This window comes from Trachypithecus francoisi, unplaced genomic scaffold (assembly GCF_009764315.1).
Source record: "Trachypithecus francoisi isolate TF-2019V2 unplaced genomic scaffold, Tfra_2.0 Lachesis_group7, whole genome shotgun sequence".
Taxonomy (NCBI): Eukaryota; Metazoa; Chordata; class Mammalia; order Primates; family Cercopithecidae; genus Trachypithecus; species Trachypithecus francoisi.
This window is the reverse complement of record NW_022681472.1, coordinates 78,957,178-78,973,463: the sequence shown is the minus strand read 5'-3', so window position 1 is coordinate 78,973,463 and position 16,286 is coordinate 78,957,178. Positions and strand designations below refer to the sequence as shown.

Genomic DNA, 16,286 nt, shown 5'->3' with positions numbered 1-16,286 from the left:
TGGTCAATGCTGGCCCAGAGGGACACTCACCACGGCATCGCTGTCATACAGCTCCACCACCACTAAGGGCGGGGAGTCTGCCAGCTCATTCACGTCTCCGTGCAGCACCAAATCATTGAACAGCAGCATCTGGTTCCAGGTGGGAGAGAGGGTCTGGGAGATTATCTGGAAGGAGGGAGCAAAGAAAAGCAAAAGTTCATTCAATTGAGTTGTAGGGGGTCTAAGATTCATTCATCAAACACTTATACAGGGGAAAGAGAACACATCATCACTGTGATTGCTCATTCATTCAATATTCAAGTGACTATGTAAACTGAGCAGCTACTATGCACTAAGCAATGCTGGGGAACACAAAGACTCCCAACTGCAGAGGAGCTTATATTCTTAAGTTTCATGAGCAGAGCCTCTACAATGTTTAACACCCTCTTTGAGTCCATATTTTCAGCTCAGTTCTCACAGTAGTGCCAGTGAAAACACTAGCTACTTTTTTGAGCATTTATAGTGTGCTGGGCACTGAATTTCACATGCGCTGTCTCATTCAACCCTCACAGTAATTCTGGGAGGTAAGTTCAGTTATTTACACACATTTTCCAGATCAGGAAACTGAGGCTCACTTGTCCAGAGCCAACAAGTGGCAGAACTGAGATTCTACCTGGACCGTCTGGCAGCAAAGCCCAGGCAGGCTGCTAACCTCATCCACTCTCACCACGTAGATGCTAATATTATCTCCATTTTATGAATGAGAACACTGAGGATTGGAGAGATTCAGTGATTCTTGACTTAGGAGCAAATAAAAGTTTGTCATCAAATATCTTAAAGTTGGGTATTTGACCTGATATTCCTTATGTGGTATTCTACTGTTTTGTGGTTATTGACTGAATTAAATAGATCAAGGTTTTCAAAACCACCCTCACCATTTTGCATGACATCTTTCTTTTTTTTTTTTTTTTTTTTTTTTTTTGAGACGGAGTCTCGCTCTGTCGCCCAGGCTGGAGTGCTGTGGCCGGATCTCGGCTCACTGCAAGCTCCGCCTCCCGGGTTCACGCCATTCTCCTGCCTCAGCCTCCCGAGCAGCTGGGACTACAGGCGCCCACCACCTCGCCCGGCTAGTTTTTTTTTTTTTTGTATTTTTTAGTAGAGACGGGGTTTCACCGTGTTAGCCAGGATGGTCTCGATCTCCTGACCTCGTGATCCACCCGACTCGGCCTCCCAAAGTGCTGGGATTACAGGCTTGAGCCACCGCGCCCGGCCACATGACATCTTTCTTACACTGATAGTAGACTGTACCCATTATACAGATGGAGAAGTCAAAGGATACAGAGGATAATAATCTGCATAATTGCCCTCAGACCATGAGCATCTTGCCTAGAAGTGGCTCACAGCCCCCTCCTAGGCCATTTAAGTGGTGCCCTCAGAATGGAGGGCATATTTGGTCTTGCATTTTCTTCTCTAATTGGATGTTTGGAAACCTGCCAATTTCACACAGCCGAAGACTGGAGTTGTTTGCAGGGCAAGTGAACTCTGCACCTGGGCAGAAGCTGTTCCATTAATGCAGGAGACTAGTCCTGGAAAGAGTTCAAAACCACATTTCTTTCTCTTCCAGGCAAATGAGTGATTTCATAGGTGAATGTATCACAGCAGCCACTGGGTCCAGGGGAAGTTTCTGAACTGTGCCTCTGTCTGTCACTGTTCAACCTAGGAGGAAAGTCTGGAGAGAGACCTGGCCTGGACTCGAAAACTCACAGCAAACTGTCATGTCAACATTTTACATCGAGTCATTTCTAGTCATTTACATCGAGCATTAAGTCATTTGCACTGGGGTCACAAAGGAATATTTTTATGGCTCTTGTTTATGTGGGTCATAAAAATATTGTGCATATTCACGATTTCTTTCTCTTCTTGCTTTTTCACTTTTATAGTATTTTATGTCTGAGACACAAGATTTTAAACATTTCAGAGAAAATCTAACTTTTCCAATAGGAAATAAATGGCTTCAATCAACTAATAACAGGAGTTAAGAAGCTGCAATGCAAAGTTACCCTGTGTCAGTGACATCACAAAGAACCATGTGTTTTTATGTGGCTTTTCAAAATAGAAATGTGATCTGTCTTGTAGCATGCACTTGACAGTGTGATACCAAAGCAATTTATGATCTTCACAGCATCTTTCCTATAGAAATATTTTGGTATCTTCTTTGGCACTGGGCTGTAAATACCACTTGATAAGATTCCAGAGGCCAGAATTTGTTCATTCACTCATTCGTCATATAAATATAGGATTCAGGACCTACAACGTGCTAGGCACAGCATTAGACACTAACACAGCACTCTGTGCATAGCAGATGCTCAATAGCTCTTTGCATGAATGAGTGTGTATTGACCTGTCCCTGGAGTTGCACCCATGAGTAAAAGGACAGCATGACCACCTTCAGGAGGTACTAAAAAGTTCACACGAACAAAAATACATTATCCTACTTCTCTGCCAAGGTGCCCTCATTTCTTAAGGGCTTTCTTAAAGAGTTATGCATTAGAACTGAATTAAATGACATTATCTGGAAGTTATGGTAGCACTTAGCTAACATTTTGATGAGGGAGCCAGCTATCATGGACAGAGCATAGCTTCAGAATCAGATAACTCTGGAGTGAAATTCTAGTTTCGTTACCTACCCAATGTTGGACTTGGGCACGTTGGAGATTAACCCTCGAAACCTTAGTTTTCCTCATGTAAATGGGGTTAGCACTCACCCTCCGGAGTTATGACCACTGTCCAAGAATAGTAAGTGCTTGGCACACATCAGGTGCTCAATAATTGCTTGTTATCCATCCTACATGATCCCAGCCCATATTCTTCTATAAATGAGTAAACATTTACTGAACGCCTGCCACATGGCAGCATTGGTGCACTGGGGTAAGAGACCATTCATGTCCTCAGGACTAAGCCCCAATCTGGTTGTTGGAAATAGCAGGTTCCATGCTCTACCCTCTAAGATTTCCTCCCCTTCTCCTCTAATGCTCCCTCTTAGCCACTTAGTGGGTTTCCCTCTTTCTCTTTCCCTTTGTATTTCAGTCGCAAGATTTCTATGTCCCATGTCCCCAGTGATGTTGGGAATGACTGGATTCCCCTCTTTGAAATATTTCATTCCATTAAGTCACTTTATAAAGCACTGGTTTTCAGGAGCAGCCTTCAGAGGCTTTTTCCCCCTGAGCCCCCTGTGGTCAGATGAGTGCTACCAGCTGAACAGTGGCACTTGGCTATGACTGCAGGGGCTCAGGTTCAGCTTTCCACATCATTAAAAATACATAAAGGGGGCATGTCACCTGCAGACAAGTCCCGCTGTGTTAGTGCAGAAGTGAAACAGGAGAGGGAAATTGGTACCCTTTCTTACCAAAATGGAAGTGGAGTGGTTAAGCAAAGTGACTTTGGTTAAGCAAAATGACCTGGGTTTCCATCTTGGCTCCACCATCTTCTAGCTATATCATTTCCAAGCCTTACCTTCCTCATCAGTAGAATGAAGACACTACTAACATCCAGCTTTGGGCTGCAGTGAGAAGTAGCAAACAATGCATATAAAATGCTTAGCACTGCGCCCAGCACATGGGGAGCTTTTAGTAAATAGCAGCTATTATTATTAACAAAAATGAGGTACTTGGCTTAAAATTATGGAAACAAAGTCCAGAACTCAACAGAACCTATTTTCCCTTTCAAATAATTATTTGATAAACAAAAGTCATCTGTTCCTTTGAGATATGGATCTAAATCAAATGAAGGTGCTGTATGGAGATACAAAATACAAGGATAATTACACAGCAGACGAAGGATTTCATCCAAATACTGTACTCCACTCAGGGCCCTGGAACTCCACAGGGTTGTGGCAGGTGGAGGAGGGCTCCGGGGGTCCATCCTGTGAGAACTCCCTTACTGTTGGAAGGAAACCTCAATGACAACAAGCAGTCACATAGAAGCCTTAGTTTTAAGCAAGGTACTGTCCTGGGTGTTTTATCCTCTGGAAGGAATGTACAAGGTTATCATCCCTATTTCACAGATAAAGAAATTGCGGCACAAGGAGAGGTTTGTTTAAAGTCACACAACTGATAAATGGAAGAGCATGGATTTTGACCCAGGCAGTGCAGCTCCAGAGTCTATACTCATCATCACCATGCTCCATACTAACTCTTAGGAAAGAGAAAGTAGTCTGTTATCATTTTTATGCTCAGTCACTGAATGAGGATGAAGTCATCTTCCTGCTGAGGTTTCTCCTGACTTCTCTCCCAGGTAGAACTAACCCTTTCTCTACTTGGCTCTTGTAGGACTCTGTACAGCCCTATACCCTGGGGCTTATCATAGTGCAGTGACTCATGTGTCATGAGGCCTGCATCCATGCCTGGATTGCATATTACACTGGAGCAGAGTCTGGCTCCTCTCATCCTCCAGAGCCCAACATGTGATCTGGCAAAAAAGCCAGCACCTGACAGGCAGTTCAATGAATGTGAGGCTGGTTCACATCACGCTGTCAGTGTGCGAGTCATAAATCAAAATGCAATCTACTCTATCATCCAGGTCATGGGCTTTGCCCTGGAGACCAATGTTAGCCCTCTCAACATCAGCCAATGTCATGGCCAGCATTTATCAATCATTTTATAAACTTAACTATCTGCTTCTTCATGACAGTCCCATTTTAAGATGACAAACCTGAGGTTTAGTGAGTTGCGTTACTTGCCTATGCAGGAAAGAAGCATGCAGGCAGAGAGGAGATGAGCTAGAAAGTAACCTTATGGCACTCTGTGTCTAACCCGTGGTGCTTAACTCCCTGAGATGGGCAATTCTTTACTGAGCTTCTCTCTCTTCAAACCACAAATCAGAGAACAGAATAAATTTTTAGAGAATAGAATCTAATGAGAAAAGCATCCTACTGGATTTTCGCTGATTAGAAATCCTTTTCTCATTTTAGTACTTGTTGTATAGGAAAGGGAGAAAGACAGAGGAAACAGGCACAGACTCATACTATTTGCATATTTGGTTTGCATATTTGTCTTTTCCAAAACTCATGCTGAAATTTAATCCCTAAGGTCATGGTATTGAGAGGTGAGGCCTTTAAGAGATGTTTGGGTCATGAAGGAGCTGCCTTCACAAATGGATTAATCTATGGATCAATAAGTTGTCATGGGAGGGGAACTGGTAGCTTCAGAAGAAGAGGAAGAGAGGCCTGAGCAAGCATATTAGCATGCTCCGCCCCCTCACCACGTGATGCCCTGCGCTGCCTTGGAACCTGCAGGGTCCCACCAGCAAGAAGGCCCTCACCAGACACAGCTCCTCAACCTTGGACCTCCAGCCTCCATAACTGTAAAAAAATAAATTCCTTTTCTTTAGAAATTACCCAGTTTCAGGTATTCTAAGCATGCTAAATGGATTAAGACAACCCGTCTCCCTTAATACTCTCAACATCCATTGTGCAGTAGTATTTTCCAGAAGAGGGGGACTGTGAAGCATTGAGATGTTAAAAGCATGCAAAGCTCCCCAGCCGGTGAGTGCAAAGTCTAGAGCATCTTGACCACAAAACTGGCAAATGTTTCTCCCCACTGAGACCCCTCCATGATTGGATCATAAACCTCATGCAGGTTGATCTGTGCTGTTTCCTCACTTGCTCCTTCCCCACTGCACTTGGCCTTGTGCCTGGCACTTCAGCCTTCTCCTCCTCACTCCTCTTTTTCTCCCAGCCTTCCTTCGCCTCAGGGACTTGCATTCTTTGCCCTAGGACAATGAATCACAGTGAAACAATAGACCTTCCCCATATAAGTCCCTGTGGGCACACATTCCCTTTTCAGTACGAAACACCTACACACCCAGAGATGCAGGTATTTGCAACATGTCCCCGTTGTTTCTTTCCTGGGCTCTTCTGTGGGTCAGTTGCAGGCTACAGGAAAGAAGCAGGCTGTCTTGGTTTCCCCGGTTACCTTTGTTGTCTGGCAGTGAGAAAGGAACGTGACTTTGGCAAAAGGGTCTGAAAGTCCATTGCTGTCAGCCGCGATGAGGCTCCGGGCCTGGTACATGTGAGCTCTCAGCTGAAAAACATGCTGTTCTGTGGACAAATCATGGAGGGGGCAGGTGTTAGTGGGCTTTTCAAGAACAGTGTGTACACATGTGTGTCTGTGTGTGATGTCCATCTACGTATCCACAGACAGACAAAAGGAGACCACCAAAAACATCCACCCTCCTCTGAGACAAGAATGGAAGCCCTGAAGAAAGGGAAGAAGTGATATTTACAGGGTACTTTGAACCCAGGCATCTTCACCAGGTTATGTGTCTTATTCTTCCCTAAAACCCTGCGAAATAGCACAATCTCCACTTTATAGATGAGGAAAAATGGCACACAACAAGGTTAAAAGACTTCAAAAGTTTGCACAATTAACCATGCCAGAGCCTAGATTTTATTTCTGATTCTAAAATCTTTCTCTCTTTCTAAAATACATTTTACTCTCTAGTAATTCTCCTGTTTATACAGGCATGAGTGTGTGCACGTGTGTGCATGTGGGCATGCCTCTGTGTGTGTGTGTGCGAGGGACTGCTCCATATAGTTTTCACTTCAACAAACACAAACATATGTCTCAAGTCATCCATTCACTCATTTTCCATTCATGAAGCCAGGGTCATTTTGAGCATCTACTGTGTACAGTCGTGATCTCTGAGGATTCTGTGGTAGCTAAGAGAGTCCCTGCCCTTGCGGAGCTCCTGAGAGAAGGCAGAAGATAAGACAAGCACCCACATCACAGTGGCAGGGGGCCAGGGATAAGTGTTCTGTGAGAATGCTGGCAAGGGACAGGGGGATAAAGGGAGGAGTGAGCACACCCTGTGCCGGGATAGGAGGCAGAGAAAAGGCCTCAGGTTGGGGCAGCTCAGGGTTCAGTGGGGAAACCTCAAGTAACAGTTGAGTTCGTCACAGTCCTTGGTCCATGGTACTTTCTGATCACTGCCCCTTGCAGGGTGCCTCTTGGTTTTTATATTCACTTATCCCTTTTTACTTCTCTACCCACTCCCATTTCCCACACTCTCCCAAAGCCACTGTGTTCAGTGTGTCTGTTTTTGTGCTGACTTGGGAAGTGGTATACAGAAACTCTTGTGCACTAATATGAATAACTCTACTTAGTTAAAGTAAGGGTACAAATACCCTGTGAATTCCCCCGCCCCCCACAATGCAATCCCTAGACTTACCTCGCACAGGTTCATATGGGGACTTGTACATGGCTACTAACGCTTTATTAGAGTGCCTTTCTTTTCTTATTCGTAAAATGGAGATATAATAGTTCCTCATAGGGTTATTGAAGGGAACCGAAAGGCCGAGAATGGTGCGTGGCCCATGGGAAGAACTCTAAAAGTGGGGTGAAGATGCTGGAGTGTTGTTACTCTTGCTCATTGCAATGTGACCTGTGGGGAGCACCTGGAAGAAACCTGCATGTCCATCACTGTGGTAGTGCACAGGAAAAATGTTAGAGAGTTTGGGAAAGCAGTTAGAGGCAATGGATTAGAGGTACACTTAGCAAAATGGACGGATCTCATGAACTTCAGTGCTTAATGAGAAAAAAAAAACAAAACAGCATGAGATAGGAGACACAGTACTATTCATGTAAAATAAGAATATGTACACGCAAAGGAATCATTCATATTTGCCAAAGCACACTCAAAGAAAAAGGGACAGACCATAGCGGAGGTGGTGCTGCCCTTTGAGCAGAGCCCCTAAAGGTTGGTAACATTTGAGAGGCAGGGATGGAGATGCCAAGACACTGGAGCAGGATGAATCAAGACAGGGTCAAAAACACCAGGCTACATGGGGCAAGAATGTAGTCCAGTTTGTCTAGAGTCTAGGGACACAGACATCTGTAATCATATCATAGAGGACCTATGAGGCTTGAACGAGGCAACAGGGAGCTCTTGAAAGTCTGTGCACAGGAGCTGGTGCTAGCAGAGCAAAGCTCCAGGACGATAAAACTGAGTCAAGCTAGCCATGAACAGAAGAGGTGTTGGGGAGGGAAACCAACAGGGAGACAACACTGCCCCCTCTAGGCCAGAAGTTTAAGGGCCAGAGCTTATGCACTGGTAGAGGGGATGGAAATGAGGGGGTGGGAGAGACATGGCAGCCCTGGATGCTATAGGCCTTGAGCCCTGATTGGCAGGGTGAGGAGGGACAGGAAGGGCAGGGGGTGCCAAAGACAACTCCTTACTTTATTGTCTTGAGGCTCACACATGTGTCCCTCCACCCTATGCCACTGTCTGGTTGCATGGGGACCAATACGGAACCTGAGAACATAGCAAACATATCAGACCCACTCTAATCCTGCAAAAGATTTGGAAACTTGAGCTCTGCACACCTCCAGTTAAGTCTGGTATTTGCAGTGAAAGTTCTCCACACTCTGTCAAGGCAGGGGGAGCCAGAGAAGTGATTCCTTTGGACTCAATTCTAAGTCCTCCCTCTGTCCCCACTGCCACATACACCAATAAACCCTCACATGACAGGCAGGGCCCTGCTGGCAAGGAAGCCCCTTAAAATGGCAACAGTAAACGATGGAAATGATGCCATCAGCAGATGGCAGAGGGATTTCCCGACAGGAGTGTTTCTAGAGATGGCCCACGTGTTCCTTAGCATGCTACATCGTTTGGCAAATTTCTCTGCTGAGAGTGAACTTGGAAATGGTTCACCCGATGAAAATGTTCACCAGCTGCCCCTGAAATGGCTAACCCTGTAATTTAGCAGACCACCCAATGGCAGCCACACAAGCTGTGCCCTGCACAACTCCAGGGAGCACCATTTACTCAGTGTAGGTTTTCATTTTTCTGAAACCTTGTGTCTTACTAGTTATGTTCCTGGGACTAATCTAGTCACCCTCCTCACACTTTATTGGTACACCTCTTGTGCTATGGCTTGCTTTTTACTTGTGGTTATGAGAGATGTGTCTGTTATCCTCACTTGAGGGCCGGAATCACCTCTCACTCATCTTCATGTCACCCACTAGTTTTTCCACCATGCCTTCCATATATGGGTGCAAACGAATTATTTGCTGAATGGGTATTTTCTGGAGCACAAAATTCTCCAGTAGGTGTGGAAGGCAGCCAAAGCCACCAATGCCAGTGCACAGCAGGAAAAGTTGATTAGGTCACTCTATGAAAACACACTGCAGAGGATCAGCAGCATTGGGAAAAGTCTTTCGTCTTCTCTGAATTGCTAGCAGCTGGGATAGTAATCACATCCAGGTCCTTGGGTCTCTAGAGATAATCTCTAGAAACAGGAAGCCAAGTTAGCTTCCTATTTTTTCCTATCAAGTTAATGTGGATTTTTTTACCCAAAGATGAAAACTCTCTCAAGGTATGGTGGAAGACAGTAGAAAGAGAGCAGGGTTTGGAGACATTTTTTCCCCCCATCATTTACTAGCTGCGTGATCTTGGGCAATTTCTAAGCATCTTTGATACATAACTTTCTTCATCTATAAGATGAAGAGTCTTCCCGGGGTTGATTTGAGAAATCAATGAGATCTGATGCCTCAAGTGTAAGGCACAATGCTTGGCATGTGGTATTATGCATTTTCCAAAAAGACAATGCTCTTATGTATTTATATCGGGCATGGAAACCATGAGCTCAACTATTAGATATGTATTTCCAGAACCTTGCATTCTCTGACTATTGAGCAACTTTGATTCCACTGGCAGTCTAGGTTCAGCCAACATCAGAGGAGCCTTGGGCCACAGAGGAGACTTGACTGTATAGACAGTTCTCCAGTGTTTCCAACATTGGCTCAACCCAAAACTCAACTTCAGCAGAAACGAAGGTAAAACTGCAGGCTGCTTTATCTGAACTCAGCAGCAAGAGATAACATAAATGGAAGTAAGTCAAAGGCAATTGTAATGAGTATTTATAATAAAATTCAAAAATGTATCAAAACATAAACATGATGGCACTTACAGAAAATAACTACATAGAAGAAAGGATTCCATAAAGCATGCTGAATTTTAAAAGCAGCCGAGCCAAGAACCAAGCTGGAGAAATATGAGTGAACCTACTGATACCAGTCTCCACTGGGTTACTACTAGGAAATGTGAATATCTGCTGTTGATAAGTCAAAATCCCCATGCCACATGAAAGTAAAATCTGCCTTAATTCCACAGATCATGTAAGCACAAGAACTTACTGACATTCTGATATTTTTTTGTTTAAAACGCAAACTCAACCTACATAATCTGCCTACAAAGAAACTCAAATTACTTCCTCTCTATTAACAGAGAAACATAAGTGTTTATTCCAGATGCGTTTAATGATTTTATTCTTTTTAGATGGGACATTGAAAGGTAAGGTAGAACACTTAGGAACTGTACTAAAGAAGGACAATAAGTTGGCCCTAAAATAATGTGCAAAAAACTCATGCATGCTGCCCTCCTTATTATCTTTTCAGAAGCCCACCTGAGACCTTGGATGACCCTCTTTGCCCAGTGGGGACCCTACCTTGGTAGAGCAGGTTGGATGGGGGGTGATTGGCACCAGCCCCTTTGGAGGATGTTTCTGCTTCATAGCCTACTGGCAAGTTGTCCAAGATGGCACTGGCATGCTTGATGGAGCCCAGCCACAGGTACACGTCGACTTTTGCTTGCACAGACCAACCAGCCGGTCGTTTTCCAGGAGGCTGGAGAAAGGTCACAAAAAAGACTGACTTGTTAGTAGGAGATAATTACAGGCCTCCCCTTTTGAGAAAAGAAGTCCTTCCTGGAGACACACCTGGAAGTATGTTCAGAGAGTAGTTCTCAAAAGCTCCCCTTAAATCCAAATAAAAGCAACGTCCCCAGTTGCCTTGATGCACAACTCCAGATCTCCAGAGGAAGATCCAGGTTTAGTGAGACCTAAAGCTTAAACCTGCACTGTGATAAGCTCTTCCAAGCTGTGGGTCATTTCAACTTAATAGGTAGTAGGTATGTTTATCGCCACCATTTGATAAATGTGGAAACACAGGCTCAGAGAGATAAAGTAAGTTGCCTGTGATGCTCAGGTTTTAAGTGACAGACACAAAAGTGAAAAATAAAAGAGTCCACATTTAGACTCTAGACTCTGAACCCTATAGCTTGACTGTCACTCTGAGCTGAAATCTTCTTCCTGGAACTTCCAACTGTCTGGAGTTCCAACCTGACTTTTTACCTCTTTGCTTCATTTAGAAGAACCCTAGTTACTTCTTCCATAAGTCAGGACTCTACGGCTTGGAAGAACCTACCTGGCCTGCCATGTGCTTTCTTCCTGGCTAAACAACTTCACCCCTCCCTCATGCAGTGTGGTCTCAGATTCCCTCACTGCTCTGCTCTCTCTCTTTTGAATGTGCTCAGATTTGTATTTTTATTTATGTTTGCTTTAATTTCTATATTTTTGTCTGTATTAGTGTGGGTAGTATGAGTATGCACAGGAAGTGTGTGCATGTCCACATGTATGTGTGTACATATGCCTGTGTGTGCACATATGCCTGTGTGTGCATGTACTTATGTGTATGTGTGTATATGCCTGCATGGGGGTGCATGTATTCTCAGAATCTGAAGACAAAACGTAGGCAGTGTGGCTCCTTTATTTTTCAGTCACCAGGATAAAGGTACTCCCTCACCCCTCCAAGTAGTCCCAGGCCCCAGTCTTGGCTGTTGCCAACAAGGCCATCATTCTAAGAGTAACCTATGGCACTTAACTGCTACCTCTCAAAATGTTGTCAACTCTTCTTCTAAGTTCCTCTTCCTGGTGTTTCTTAGAATTTTCTGTCAGTAATTTTCTTTTTTTTTTTTAACCTCCCTTCCTTTCCATTGAGGGTTACAAAATCCTATTATGAAAGGCCACAACTTGCTCTGTCAATTTCCAAGGACCCCATGGAGAGCCTCTGAATCTGAAATTGAACATGGCTGTTTGCCTTTCTATTGTGCTCTGCGGGTTCCACAAATGGATTTTGAGCAACTCAGCTTAGCAACTACTGCCAGTGCTGCTTGGCCCTTGCTGAGGGAGTAGGGCCAGAAAACTTGGTCCTGGCCCCTCCCTCCGGGGCTCACAAAGAGGCCACTCCACTTGGCCACTTAGCTTCACCTACTCAAATGCAAAGAGAGAAAGTGCTGAGGAAGCAGAGAAGTAGCAGCAGTGATTTTCATCCTTCAAGATTCAAATATTTAGCTGGGCTTTAATGGGCACTTTGGAGTTGGATCCTAGAAAGAGAGGAAAGTGTGTGAACAAAGCTTTGGGTAATATGAGCTAATACTTAGCAAGTGCTTACTCTGTGCTAGGAATGATGCTAGGAGCTTTCAGGAAAGAAGTCACAGCCAGTGAGCATGAGAGCTAGACAGAGAATGACACAGATGAAGCTGAAGAATCCTGCTCAGTACGTGGAGGAGCTGGGACTGTATTCTTTAAGCAGTAGGATGCCAGTATTTGTTGAGCTCAAAAAATAAATTTATTTTGTTGTTGGTAAAGGCAACCACTCTACAACCTGTAATTTACAAAATTATAGTAAGACAAATAATCCTCGACTCATCACTTCTCTAATAATAATACCCAAAATGTATTGAGGAATACATTTGTTCAATAAAATTAATATGTATTGAAAGCCTAAGATTATTTTCCTATAATAAAAGCAATCCCTCTGCCATCTGTAGACATCACTAAGACATCGATTCATAAAGAAAGGAATTTTTGTCTGTTGCTTCACTGCCATGTCCCCAGTGCCTAAAAGAGTTCTTGGCACCCAGGAAGCATGTGGTAAATATATGTTGAGTGAATATCCTTTATTTACTTTTCTAACAATAATAATATTTAACAGATGTTGAGCAATTATATTGTTTTAGGCCCTGGTCTAATGTTTCTCTCTTCACACAGAATGTTCTATTGCCTGCAAGCTATCACCAAATCATAGGTTATCAGTCAATGCTCCTCACACACTGCTATGAGCACATGGATTGCCAGGGCATCTGGTTAAAATGTACACTCAAATTCAGCTGGTCTCTGGGACAGTTTGACAATCTGATTTCTCCTCATGGACACTAATCCTGCTGGTCTACAGATCTCAGTTTTAAGTATTTGAGTGGCAATGCTCTTAACTTAGTGTGCTACATTGCCCTAAGCAAAGCAAACCTGAGATTCTGCAGGGTTTTCTTTTCTTTTTATCCCCTCCTGCTCTGCCCCCATAGAGTCTTGCTCTGTCACCCAAGCAGGAGTGATGTGGTGCAATCTCAGCTCACCACAAACTCTGCCTCCTAGGCTCAAGCCATCCTCCCACCTCAGCCTCCCAAGTAGCTTGGACCATGAGCAGGCACCCCCATACCTGGATAATTTTTGTATTTATTGATTTTTGGGGGGTTAGAGATGGGGTTTCCCCATGTTGCCTAGGGTCGTCTCAAACTCTTGGACTAAAGCAATCTACCCCCTTTGGCCTCCCCAAGTGCCAGGATTACAGGCAAGAGCCACTGAGCCTGGGCCTGTGTTTCTTTTCTTTTCTTTTTTTTTTTTTTGAGACAGAGTCTTGGTCTGTCACCCAGGCTAGAGTGCAGTGGTACAATCTCAGCTCACTGCAGCCTCTGCCTCCTGGGTTCAAGTGATTCTCATGCTTTAGCCTCCCAAGTACCTGAGACTGCAGATGCATGCCACCACACTTGGATAATTTTTGGATTTTTAGTAGAGATGGGGTTTCACCATGTTGGCCAGGCTGTTCTTGAACTCCTGACCTCAGGTGACCCACCCACCTCGGCCTCCCAAAGTGCTGGGATTACAGGCGTGAGCCACCATGCCAGGCTGGCCTTGTGTTTCTTAAAGTAAAACAAAACAATGACAAAAAACATCATTCATTTCCACTGCTGCTAAACAACATGCGTGTGTTTAAATTCATGGTTAAAACCAAAGACTCAGTTAACGTCTTGTGAAAGTGTTCCACAAAGACCATCACTGCACTCCCAAAGTTAGCAGCTTGTACATTTTTTAAAAAATATACGCAAGTTGGAATTGCTGGCAAGATGATGCAGAGTGTCTCACTTAAGTATCTAAGTTGGATTCATTCAACATTATTGAGCACCTTCCCAGGTGCTTTCAGGAACAGAATCCCATTTTTAATTTCACATGTACTTTCAGCCTGGTTACATGTCTGCCTTCCCTCAACTGGGGCTCAGAAAACAATACCCCCAGATGAAGGCCTCAGAAGCCAAAGTGTTTCTCTGACCTTCTCCTGCCCTCCTCTCTCTGAGTCCCATTCGCCCCCAGGTTAGCCATAGAAACTAGAATCTCTCCTCCCTAGTGCAGGTCACAGACGCCAGAACCCCATTTCCCAAAAGCCAGCTATAAAACCTAAAAATATGACTCGACTTTCCCTCTGACTTTCTATGTAAAAATTGACCATAAGGAAATTATCTGGCCTACCTTGTCTAACTGTAGCCCATTCCAGAGAGGGTTCTACCCCACACCCAGAAGGAAAGAATGCTACAGAGAGGCCAAGAAGTAGCTAGGCAGACAGGCCTTGCTGGGTTTCCCCGCTCAGTCCACTAGCATTAGTGCCATTTTTATTGAATCGTATTTCTGTATGTCCATCCACACTTTGTTAAACCTAACCATAAAAATGGACGATTTCCCCGTTTTTGGATCTTCCTTCTAAAGGCTCCCATATATTAATGTGTTTATTTAATATATACATTAAATACATTTGTAAGCCTTTTCTCCTATTAATCTACCGTTTGTGAATTGATTTTTCAGCAAAGCTTCAGAGTAACAAGGGAAAGCTCTCCCTTGGCTCCTACACCTGCTTCCCCACTCTCCTTCCTCTGTCATGTGCCCCTGACCAACCACAGCCAGGTATTTCCCTTTGAGAATAGCATGGAAAGGTAGGAAAAAAGAAAATACAGCAGAGAAAAACAATTAAGAATGCAAAAATATATCAAGAAGCTGTGATCATTCATATATAAATATTGCATGCGACAAAATGCTAAAGGCTCAGTCTCCCCTGTGCCTCCCCCACTTCCCATGGGGTCCTGGTGCAAGACAACCAGCTCAAAAGGAAGAGGAAGCTTGGCAAGTGAGAGAAAAGAGAGAGACAGGTAGTAACTCACATGAACTATGTTAGAGTTGGTCAGTATTAGCGAGAGTGAGGTTTGTTTATGTGGTAGAGGTTTTACTCTGTGGCAGGACAGAGAAAGGTGCTTTTTAGCCATCACTTCCTGCTGCATCCTAGGAAAAGCTAGATGGAAAGCTGGAACCTGGAGAACAGGAGATGGACTCCCTGTTGTGGAGAGAAGGTAGGATAGGGGACGGCAAAGGGAGTGAGAAGGAGTGGACTCAGCACAGAGCTAACTTAAGGAGAAGAGGAAGGTTGAGTGCCACCCTCTGGGCTCTGAGAGCATCTAGCTCCTTCCTTAGGAAAGGTTTCATTTTGGTGACAAATTTCCATTTCCACATTTCCAGCCCTCAGGAGCACGGTGGGGATAAGACTAAAAGGAGAGGATCCTAAACTTTTGAGTGGTGTGTGAGGCTGAGTTCTGCAAATTCTGGTCCATCATTTTTAGTAGCATTGCGAATATGTTTAAATTAGAGAAAAAGAAAGATCATGCAACCCAGGACCACAAAACCTTCATTGCTGTTACTGATCATTACTTGGCCACGTGACTACAGATGAGGCACTTTGTTTCCTCTGTATTAATAGTTCCCAAGACAGGAAGAGAAGTTTCCTAAAACTTACAAATAGCTATTTTGGATGCATAAGCTTGACAAATGTGGGCTTAAAAAGTTAAAGATGTTTCACTTGGTACTGGTACCAAAACAGACATATAGACCAATGGAACAGAATAGAGACCTCAGAAATAACACCACACATCTACAACCATCCGATCTTTGATAAACCTGATAAAAACAAGCAATGGGGAAAGAATTGCCTATTTAATATATGGTGCTGGGAAAACTGGCTAGCCATATGCAGAAAACTGAAACTGGACTCCTTCCTTAAACCTTATACAAAAATTAACTCAAGATGGATTAAAGACTTAAATGTAAAACCCAAACCATAAAAGCCCTAGAGGAAAATCTAGGCAATACCATTCAGGTCATAGGCATGAGCAAATATTTTATGATGAAATCGCCAAAAGCAACTGCAACCAATGCAGAAATTGATAAATGAGGTCTAATTAAACTAAAGAGCTTCTACAAAGCGAAAGAAACTATCAGAGCGAACGGGTAATCTACAGAATGGGATAAAATTTTTACATTCTACCCATCTGACAAAGGTCTAATATCCAGAACTTACAAATAACTTAAATTTACAAGA

The 16,286-nt window shown here is 43.8% G+C and overlaps 1 protein-coding gene across 1 annotated transcript in view; it reads right to left on the bottom strand.

Annotated features, from left to right (window-relative positions):
* The window catches only part of FER1L6 (fer-1 like family member 6), a 177,417-nt gene that overhangs the window by 81,120 nt on the left and 80,011 nt on the right, over positions 1-16,286 (bottom strand). Inside the window, 3 exon segments of the mRNA XM_033202929.1 lie at positions 31-165; positions 5,952-6,076; positions 10,484-10,661. Of these exon segments, the coding sequence (XP_033058820.1) occupies positions 31-165; positions 5,952-6,076; positions 10,484-10,661 (438 nt within the window).